The sequence below is a fragment of the Varanus komodoensis genome, unplaced genomic scaffold (assembly GCF_004798865.1).
Source record: "Varanus komodoensis strain SLA01 unplaced genomic scaffold, ASM479886v1 scaffold11, whole genome shotgun sequence".
Lineage (NCBI taxonomy): Eukaryota > Metazoa > Chordata > Lepidosauria > Squamata > Varanidae > Varanus > Varanus komodoensis.
In genome coordinates this window covers 25713130-25724589 of record NW_025335317.1, presented here as the reverse complement: position 1 = coordinate 25724589, position 11460 = coordinate 25713130, and the positions used below count along the sequence as shown (strand labels likewise).

At 42.0% G+C, this 11460-nt stretch overlaps 1 protein-coding gene across 1 annotated transcript; it reads left to right on the top strand.

Annotated features, from left to right (window-relative positions):
• Nucleotides 1-9557: 9557 nt before the first annotated feature.
• On the top strand, nucleotides 9558-10352 carry FGFBP3 (fibroblast growth factor binding protein 3). Its single transcript, XM_044420670.1, has one exon. The coding sequence runs from the start codon at nucleotides 9558-9560 to the stop codon at nucleotides 10350-10352; it is 795 nt and encodes a 264-aa protein (XP_044276605.1).
• The last annotated feature ends 1108 nt before the right edge of the window (nucleotides 10353-11460 follow it).

Below are 11460 nucleotides of genomic sequence, written 5' to 3'. Positions count from 1 at the left end.
CCAACAGCTATAGAAACAAAGAAACAGAGCGAGTCAGAAGGGGTCTCCCGGACCACCTAGTCTGACCCCTGGCCCCAGCCGGCTCCGCTCCTGACGTGCCTACCATGTGCATGTCTAGCCTATCCTTGAACACCCGCACCGATGGGGCCTCAACCACCTCCTGTGGAAGCCCATTCCACACCCTCGGGATCCTGACTGTCAGGAAGTGCTTCCTGGCTATCTGCAAGCACAAGTCACAGACTATGGACAATTGTAACAAGCCCATCCATAGGATCAGATGGCCAGTCTTCAAAGCCAATCTGCATACTTACCCAGGGCACCTGGGTTTCTCACCTTAGTTAGGGTCTGGGTATGTACAGTGGGTAGATACCATGTTTTCTCAATTGTCCAATTTTCACATTTTCACCAGCACCTCACAGTGACAGTATAGATACATTTTGTTGGCAGTTTATTCTCACCTCACTGCAACAAGCTTGTTTAATTTTGATTTGGATGTTCACAGCTTGTGATATCTGTGGGAAGAAAGGAAAAAAACCCAGGCTGTTAACATACCTCCACCTCCACATTCATCTGTATCCTCCTTGCTCCTTTATGCTGAGACACCTCCACATTTGTCCATCCAGGCCCTGTAAATAAATGTCATATTTTTTCTACCACCACAGTGTTTACCCTGGAGATATTTTCAAACTCTTGTACTTTACTCAAGCAGCTGCTTTCACTCTTACTGTTGTTATTATTATTATTAATAATAATAATTGTTATTATTATTATTCCTAGAGAGTTTCTGACTGAAATCTTCTGGCAGAGAGTTTGCAACTCACAACTTTAGGGTGTGTTTTGAACTTGGGGAGCAGAGTAATAAGTGTAAGTAAAAGGTACATAGCTCATTTGCTTGGCAATATTTATTTATATTATATCCTGCCTTTTTTTCCTTTCAAGGAACTCAAGGTTGCTTACCTAATTCTCCTTGCAAACTTAATTTAATTTAATTTAAAAAATTTCTGTGCCTCCCCCATTGCAACAAAGCCTCGGGGTGGCTCACAAAGAGCCTTGGGGCAGCTCACAAAGAACTTATCCTCAAAACTACTACCCTGTGATATAGGTTGGGCTGAGTCTGACTGGCCCAAAGTCACCCAGTTAGCTCCACAGCTAAATGGAGATTAGAACTCAGATCTCCCAGTTCCACACTTTTAATGCCTCTTTCTTGCTCATTTATCAGAAACTGAAAGGTAGTGTTCAATTATTATTGAAAGATATTCATAGTATTAATTGCCTTTTAGAACTGGAAATGAAGAAAATTTAATGGCTCTTCTTACACCACAAAATGTCAACTGTCATGCAAGTGATGGCAGAAAGGTATTGTCTAAAATGTCATATTTATACTATACTGTTGAGAATAATAATAATAATAATAATAATAATAATAATAATAAAATATTCAAATATCATCAACCTTTTATTTATTTATTAGATGTCTATCCCACCTTTTTTCTTTTAAAGAACTCACTTACATCTTTCTCCATTTGCTCTTAATCTTATCCCCACAACAGCCCTGTGAGGTAGGTTGGACTAGGAGTCTGTGACTGACCCAAAGTCATCCAGCTGGCTCATTGGCTCCATGGCCAACAGGAACCCAGTATGCCTGAGTTCCAGTCCCACACTCTTAACTACTATACCACACTAGTTCTCAAACAATGTAGGGATTTCTGAGTTAAATTTTACTTCAGGAATGTTAACTAGAACTATAAATCTAATTTTATGTGACATTGTGGTTACATCGAGCAACTGTTGTAAAGTGGTTAGAATGTTGGACTTGGACTCAAAAGATCTGGGTTCTAGTCCACCCTCCACTACGGAGCTAACTGGGTGATTTTGGGCCCAGTCCCTGACTCTTAGACAGATCCACCTTACAGCATTGGTGTGAGGATAAAATAGAGAGGAGCATTAATATTATTGTTGTATTACATTGTATAAGCCACCTTGGGTTCCTTTGAAGAGGATAAAAGGTGTAGTAATAAAAAGATAGTGTACTTACAGTTGAACATTTGGTTTAAAAGAATGTTGCTCTTTTGGAATTTAGCAAAAATTTAGCAAAAGAATTAAGGTATCTTAAAAGTATGCATTGTTTGCCTAAATACCTGGTATAATAGCAAAATCGCTAATGTAGTAGTTGTTAGTCGCAAAGTTGTGCCCGACCCATAGCGACCCCATGGACAACATTCCTCCAGGCCTTCCTGTCCTCCACCATCCCCCAGAGTCCACTTAAACTCACACCAACTGCTTCAGTGACTCCATCCAGCCTCCTCATGCTCTGCCGCCCCCTTCTTCTTTTGCCATCTATTGTTCCCAGCATTAGGCTCTTCTCCAGGGAGTCTTTCCTTCTGATTAGGTGGCCAAAGTATTTGAGTTTCATCTTCACTATCTGGCCTTCTAAAGAGCAGTCAGGGTTGATCTCCTCTAGGACTGACCGGTTCGATCGCCTTGCTGTCCAAGGGACTCGCTGGAGTCTCTGCCAGCACCACAATTCAAAGGCCTCAATTCTTCAGTGCTCAGCCTTCCTTATGGTCCAACTTTCACAGCCATACATTGCAACTGGGAAAACCATAGACTTGACTATATGCACTTTTGTTGGCAGGGTGATGTCTCTGCTTTTTCGTATGCTGCCTAAATTTGCCATAGCTTTCCTCCCCAGGAGCAGGCGTCTTTTAATTTCCTGGCTGCAGTCCCCATCTGCGGTGACCTTGGAGCCCAGGAAAATAAAATCTGTCACTACCTCCATTTCTTCCCCATCTATTTACCAGGAAGTGAGAGGACCGGATGCCATTATCTTAGTTTTCTTAATGTTGAGTTTCAAGCCAACTTTTGCGCTCTCCTCCTTCACCTGCATCAAGAGGCTCTTCAGTTCCTCTTCACTTTCTGCCATGAGAGTGATATCATCTACATATCTGAGGTTGTTGATATTTTTCCCAGCAATCTTAATTCCAACTGGTGATTCATCTAGCCCCACCTTTCTCATGATGTGCTCTGCATATAAGTTAAATAGGCAGGGCGACAGTATACAGCCTTGCCAAACTCCTTTCTCAATTTTGAACCAATCAGTGGTTCCGTGCCCAGTTCTCACTGATGCTTCTTGACCTACATATAGGTTTCTCAAGAGACAAATAAGATGGTTGGGTACTCCCATCTCTTTAAGAACTTGCCACAATTTGTTGTGACCCACACAATCAAAGGCTTTAACATAATCAATGAAGCAGAAGTAGATGTTTTTCTGGAACTCCCTAGCTTTCTCCATGATCCAGCGTATGTTGGCAATTTGATCTCTAGTTCCTCTGCCTCTTCGAAATCCTGCCTGTATTCTGGTAGTGCTCGGTCCACATACTGCTGGAGCCTAGCTTGTAGGATTTTGAGCATAACTTTGCTAGCATGTGAAATGAGTGCAATGGTGCGGTAGTTTGAACATTCCTTGGCATTGCCCTTCTTTGGGATGGGAATGTAAACTGACCTTTTTCAGTCCTGTGGCCACTCTTGAGTTTTCCAAAATTGCTGGCATATTGAGTGTTGCACTTTTACTGCCCATTTGACTTCACATTCCAGGATGTCTGGCTCGAGGTCAGTGACCACCCCATTGTGGCTATCAGGGATGTTAAGCTCTTTCTTGTATAGTTCCTCTGTGTAATCTTGCCATCTCTTAATCTCTTCTGCCTCTGTTAGGTCCCTGCCATTTTGGTCCTTCATCATGCCCATCTTTGCATGAAACATTCCCTTCATATCTCCAGTTTTCTTGAAGAGATCTCTGGTCCTCCCTATTCTATTGTTTTCTTCTATTTATTTGCACTGTTTGTTTAAGAAGGCATTCTTATCTCTTCTAGCTATTCGCTGGAATTCTGCATTCAATTGGGTGCATCTTTCTCTTTCTCCCTTGCCTTTCGCTTCCCTTCTTTCCTCAGCTATTTGGAAAGCTTCCTCAGACAGCCATTTTGCTTTCTTGCATTTCTTTTTCTTTGGGATGCTTTTAGTTGCTACCTCTTGTACAATCTTGCGAACCTCTGTCCATAGTTCTTCAGGCACTCGGTCTATCAGATCTAATTCCTTAAATCTTTTTGTCACCTCTACTGTATATTCATCAGGGATATGATTTAGGTCATACCTGAGTGGCCTAGTGCATCTCCCTACTTTCTTCAATTTAAGCCTAAATTTTGCAAAAAGAAGCTCATGATCTGAGCCACAGTCAGCTCCTGGTCTAGTAGGTTCTCTATTGTTGTGCTTATGCCTAGGAGGTGACTTACTGTCTTCTGCCTAATTCCACCCAGACAGGTGTGTCCTGCGTAGCTTACTAATTGTTCATGGTGCAATCTTATGGTTGGCCGGGAGGGGAGCCAAAGGGCCACAGGATGTTGTGTCTCTCTCTGCCTCAAAAGGAACTCCATGGGACAGTTCATATATCACCTCAGGACACAATGGGCTAACTGATATTCAGGTTGTGTTCCCAACTTCTTTTTGGATATGCAAACCTAAGGCAGTGGTTGTCATGACTTGTCCTGCTGTGCAAACCACAGGTGGTGGGATTATGTGAATGTTAAACCACCCTTTCATTACTTATTGTGAGCATGTCTCTCCCCACGTTTCTTTCCAGCAGATCCAAACAGAAAGCTTTTAAAGTACAGCATTTTATTTGAGCAAGACAGGTATTTCTGTAATACAGGTGCTTGATAAAAAGTAGCATCAATAGAACTCACATCCCTTCCAATCTTTTAGAGCAGCTCTTGAGCATGTGAAAAGTTGATCCCAAACTGAACAGCATGAAGGCAAAGGAAAGGCAAAGAGGCAGGGTTTAGATTAGGGTCCTGTGTTTGTACTGCCAGTAACTAAGCCTTGGGAGGGGTGTTTTGATCTTTTGGAATGGGGAAAAATCTACACAAAACCAGGAAACCCCACAAATGAGGTCAGGATAGGGGAGGTAGCCTCCTGAGGAACCACAGGAGGCAGAAACCTCTGGAAGGAATGGTTTAGTTCCAGGCTTACCTGAGGATCTGTAAGCCAGGCCTTGATAATTTATTTTATGAGCCCTTTTGAAGGAATTAATAAATATAAATGACTAAAACCCATGAATTTCAGTGGGAACTTTCCCCTAGATAAGTATGCATAGGCCTCCAATTGAATCCTGAATTAAAATCTCCTTACTTTAACTGTCATTATGTCTATTGCAAATGCACTAGAACAAAGAAGACCATTAGGTTGGCTGGAGCTAATGGGAGGGCACTCTACCTGGAGGGTCACGCCACATTTCCCATCACTGAATCGAGAGATGCCACCTTCTGTCTGCCACAGCACCCACCTGCCGTATGGACCAATTCTGCTTTCAAGGGAAATTATAAGACTTACTGGTGCTTTTTTCTGATATTTAAAAATGTACAGAATCAAATTTTGGAGATGGAAGCAGAATTGCAAGAGCAAGCCCCTAACTGTGCCTTTGTACACAGAGCCTCTAACCTAATACGTTATTCATGCACAGAAGATTTCAGGATGTGAAATAACCTCAAACCCAGTTAAATATTTAGGGATAAATATAATGGGACATAATGATACACTATTTCAAGATAATTATCAAATAATGTGGATGAAGATCCAAAAAGTTATCTCTGTATAGATTCTGCCTATGCATGATCTGGTACCATGGAGTTCTGCGGTGTTGATGATTGTCCCAAATGTTCAGGGTGAAAAAGTAACCTCATTTTTTACTCTTCCATTATCTCTATGTCTGTTCTAGTTTGTCTGTCTCTCTGTGCCTGCTTCAATCTCTTCTCTCGCTTCCCAAAAGCTGCCACTAGGCGACCCCTTTGAGCTGAAAAATGGCTCCTTTTGCTCTTGGAGAAAAATCTGAAAGCTAGAGCATGCCTTAGTATTTCATATGCAGTGTTAGAAATGAGTATTTGACAATATTAAGACATTCACCTCGCCTTTCCTTGCACCTGAGAACATTTGCAAAAATAAAATTTTGAAATATGCAACAAAATATTTGTCTTGAAGATAACATCGTGTTGTCCATTTCTCCACATACATTCTGACAGCCTGTTGTGGAAATTCTGCATTGCCAGCGATTTCCTCTTCAATCCTCCTTTTTAGTTGCAGGACATGTGTGGTACACTTGAATTTTAAGATGTCCCCACAGAAAAAAATCACAGGAAGTAAGAGCTGGGAGTCATGTATCCATGGAATGTCACTGTTGCGTGAAATGAAATTGGCATCCTCGTTTACTTTAGCCAGCAATGGTTCACAAAACTGTTGATGCAACACGTGGTCATTGGGATTGAGTTCCTGCACAATCTGCAATTTGTAGGGATGGAACTTCAACTCGTGCAATATTCTTTGCATGCTTTGTTGCCCCAAGTGTAGTGATGATGTGTGCTGTTGAACAGAGCAGCAAGAGCTCCTTATGATGGCAGCTCCAGCAGGCTCAATATCCTTGGTGTGCGGGCCGTTCAAACTCCACCTGAGGGATTCTTTTTTAAGGCTGAATCCATTTCTTCAAAATTATGCACCCATGTTGTAATCGCATGTGCAGACGGGACACCATCATGACGTCCTAGCTGGTAATGATGCTGAAATTCCCTTTGCGCAGCAGTCACACTATCGCCTTTCTTATAACAGGCTTTTACAGGGAACGCTCGTTGCGCACCACTCCACTGCTCCATTATAACTAATGGCAAGGGGTTCTAAACAAGGTCGCACTGGGTCCAAACAATTGCTGACGCCCCAGGGTCACCAACTCCTAGTTCCAAAATGTCCCGTTTCCCTGCACCACCCTGTATCACTCTGATTGGTTTGTGTTCCAGAGCATCATGGGTCCTAGGGAAATTTATGTAGAAATATCCATCTTTGACTGCCTCAGTGAGAAGTGGGAGATGGTGTGTTTGTGAGTGTGTATGTGTATGTGTGAACCCTTGAGATCGGCGGCAGAGGCCCTTCTCCAGGAGCCCTCCATGAAAGACATTAGGAGGGTGAGCACCCGGAGAAGGGCTTTCTCTGTGGTGGCGCCCCACCTATGGAATGCACTTCCCAGAGAGGTCTGCCTGGTGCTGTCATTATTTGCTTTTCGGGGCCAGGCCAAGACCTTTTTATTTAAACATCATTTTAATTGTTGATTTTATTTATTGATTTTATTTATTGATTTTAACAACTTTGGCCAGGATGTCTCCAACTGTATTTTATTGTTCTAGTGATATTTATTTATTTATTTGTAAGCTGCCCCGAGGCTTAGGCGAATGGGGCAGCATATAAGTCTGCTAAATAAATAAATAAACAAACAAACTCTGTTCATTCAAAGAAAGCTTGACAAAGGTCAGCTGGGAGACATAAAGATGTCATATTTTAATCATTGCTTTTTGGTTCCTTTGGGTCAGTAAGCACCAGACATGATGATGGTGGTGGTGATACATAAAAATTTGGCATAGTTCTAGCATGGTATTAATGTACCAGCAAAACATAATCTTACACTGATTCTTTCTTAATATGGTACAAACTGGAAGACAAGGACTAAGCTGTACCACTGAAAGCATTCATGAAAACAGATAGGGCTTCTCTGCACAAGGTGCACTAGTAATCCTTCTGTCATGGAGGTTTGCAGGGCCTTTTCACAATCTTGTCATCCCCTATGCCTCTCCTGCATTTTCCAGCCCTTTCTGTGAGTTTTATAAGAGTGAGGAAAGTCCGCTATTACCGTACAAACTGCAACAAACTAGAAGAACTATACTATACTATAGGCTATATCACAGCATCATCTTTGTGGTTGCTTTATATAGGAAGGCAAAAATACAAAACCCAGGGGAAAAAATATGTGAAGGATGGATTTTCTGTACTGCAACAACAATGGAAGAAGCAGTGGGTTAAATTCCTCATGTGCAGAAGCCTTTAAACTCATTTATTAGATAATTAAGTAGCATTATGTAGCAAATGCACTAAACTAATGAACCCTGCAGCCTTAGTGGAATATATTTCCCTTCAGCCATCCTAGCAATAATGGAACTGTGCATAAAAAAACAGTAATAAATACTTTTCAACGGAGCTAATGATTAATTTGAACAGAAGAGACTTGGGATCCTGCTCTCTGCTAAGTCATGAAACTTCTTGATGATTTTCAGACAGTCACTCTCTCTGCCTGCCTAATAGAGTTGGGATGTGGATATGATAGTACAGTCCCATCTATGCCATTCTGAGTATTTTGATTTTCATTTATTTTTTAGAACAAGAGGAATATAAATGTGACAAACAAATTTTAAACGTCCAGATTCAGTAAAGCAAGACAAATAGCAGCAAGTACTGGGTCACATTTGTTTATCTAATTGATAAATTACCTGTAAGTACATCACACACAGAGAGAATAGTTCTGTGCCAAAGAGGTTTGTTGTCAAGATTCTCCTTTTGCTCTCTCTGTGGGTGAGTGTATGTGTGTGTTTGCATACATAAAACTGGGGAGGAGCATCGGCTGTGGTTGGCCCCTCCTGGGCTGTTCATAACACATGCATGCTCTGTACGCCCATCTAACAGAGGATAATTCTGCATGCAGACTTAGAGCTCCTTGATTCTCATAGCCAACGGTAAGTGTAAGCAGAGAGAAAGGAGGAAAGGAGGAAAGTTTTTGCTACTGGAAAGACTTAAGTTAGTTTAGAGATGAGTTTGGGATTTCCAGCCATGAACACTGTTAGATGAAATAACAATAAAGAAATTTGTTTTTTGAATCATGCTAACAGCTACCTTGTGCTCATATGCAGCAACAGCTTGCTAAGGTTTTAAGAATGATACAAAACTGGAGGGTTGGTTTTGCACTTTGCATGATAGAAAGGTAATGAAAACAAGGATGAGATTGCTAATTTGCAGCATCTTTTGTTAAAAGGTTGCAAGAGGTAGAGGGAGAAAGGAACCATGGTAATACAGAATATCTGAAATATTTGTTGTTCTAACTTTTTTTCTGAAATTTTATGAATAAATCTGCTAGAACAATCAAACTAAACATACGTATGTCTTGTTAAAAAAATACTTGCGTTAGTCCAACCATTTAAAGGGCACACATGTAGAAATGTTGTGTTGTCAAATACATATTCTCCACTGAATGGAGAAAGAGGATATCTTTTCTGCTTAAGTCAGAGAAGTTCGTTCATCTTTCCTGTGTACAGAGAAAGATGCTGAGGAATTTAACTGTGCGATAGTTAAATGGCATTGATGTTAAGATGTAACAGGCAATGGGTAGCCTTGAATGTTGTTATGAATGCAAAGTACCAAGTCAGCATTAATAGATAGCTTGTTATATGTGCATTAAAATTGTAAGTATCTGTTTTATCTAGAATAGAAAGTAGAATATATCTGTTGTGGGTGCTGCACACTGCAAATGGTCACACAATTGGATTAAGGAGAATATATAGCTTACAATTAACTTTTGCTGCTCATCTTTATTGGCTCAGCCCATTGATCAGTTTCTGTTTCCATAGGACTTGAGGAATGTAAAGAGCTCCTCACTTGAGATTTTGTCACTGATGCATCAGCAACTCCACTGACTTCAGGAAATGAGGCTCCCCAAAACACTTCCACTTACCCTTCTTTTGCTGAGCTGCCTAGAAGGTGCTACTGGCAGGAAGAGCAAAGAGAACAGTGAAAAAGCCAAGCCTTCCTCCCCCTGGGCACAGTCTGGGCAGTTTTCCACATGGGACAAACATCTTTGCAGTTGGCAGCTGATCCCTGGGGAAAACACCACTGAGCTCCAGCTCAGTTGTCATCCACCAAGGAAAAATAGCAGCAAGATGGGTCAGCAGTGTGTCTACCGGGGCCAGCCAGAGTTATGTGCTGCCTACAACTCCAAAGGTCGTCAGTTCTGGAAGCAGGTCCTGGGCAAGCTCCGCAAGAAGCGACACCCATGCCAGGACAGCACCCCACTCAAATCTCGGCTTTGTAGCAGCAAGAAAGGTGCCTCTGAAGCAGAGCTACACCTGGTACCTTCCACTCACAGCCCCATGGCTGCTGAGATTCCAGTGGCTACTGAGGGAACTGTGAAAGGCAGAACCAAGGGGAAGAGCCATGCCAAAGAGCCTTCTGCAGTGCATAAACCACCACAGGCACCAAGGGATAGTGTGAGCACCAGCCTGGCAAAGACAGATGCCCCAGGCAAGCAGAGCAAAGTGGGGAAGAGGAGAGATGGCCCAGGCTCATCATTGACTCCAAGCCAGCCACCCAGCAGGCAACCTACAGCAGTTGCAGAAGGCACTGAGCAGCCCACAGAGCTCAATGCCGATGTGGTCGAGGCCTACTGTGAGGAGAAATGGCACTCCCTGTGTAACTTCTTTGTTAATTTCTGGAATGGCTGAACCTGGAGCATCTAGGGGAGAATGGGGCACAGAGTGGGGGAGGGTGGGAGGGGGGAGTGTACAGCAGAAAACTAAGTTAGAAATAGGGTCGGAAGGCAAATGGTGCAGAATGGGATAAGGGCAGCAGTGAAGGCAGGGTTGAAAAGGTGCAGGTAAAATGAATGTTTTTGAATACCGATACTGCATAGACAAAGACTTAGGCCACTAAGGGGCCAGAAGTGGAGCTTTATGGGATGTGTAACACCCTCGTTCCTACTATTCCTGCAATGGCAGCAAATAAGGAGGCTGAGAAAAGCCCCTTTGCACTGGTGGTTGTGGGTTAACCTGAAAGGCATATCCTTCCTTCCATGCTAGATGAGATCCAGCTGCAAGGGAACTCCTCCGCTGCAGCACTGTTTCTTCCCCACCAATAACCAAATGGTTCATCTTCAGTTAATAAAAGGTATTTAGGATTATCATGTTTAAATCATTCATAAGCCTTTCATATTTAGGCAATATCTAATATTTGTACAAGTACATGGCATGGTATAGATGTTAACTATCATATGGTTATGTTAATGTAATAATAAACAAAATCCTTTTTCAGCAAACTGTTCTTGTCATTTGTGTTGTTGTAGTCTCTGTGTCTCTAAAGGACAATGTCACCAGATCTACAATTTTTAATCTTATAATATTTAGTATATTTATGTTTATCCCAGGCAGGGAAGATTTTGAGGCAGCATACATGGCATTCTCAAGCCATCTATGAAGAGACCAAGCAAAGGTAAATTCTTAGTTTTAACAAGTTGTTCTCTTAAGTCAATGTTCCAGGAAACATGAGTGAACAGCACCAGTGAAGTGAACTGAGCACTATTAAGTTATCCATAAATCCATACGTAACTTTACAGGGCTATCCATTCCTTAGACGACAGTGAAATGTCTCCACCCACAGTGTGAGAGCCCCTTCTAGCCTTCTATCCTAATGAATCTAGGCACTGATGTAGACTTGATTTAGTTTATGTACCAGCCTACTGTCAAATGCTTGAAAGAGTAGGGATATTTATGGACCAATAGAAGTGTCACCATAAGCTATTGCTTTCTCATTCCACATCTCTTGCATTGTGGGACC

Bases quoted from the DNA above. Each gene is read 5' to 3' on its own strand.
- FGFBP3 (XM_044420670.1), top strand. From the start codon at position 9,558: ATGAGGCTCCCCAAAACACTTCCACTTACCCTTCTTTTGCTGAGCTGC.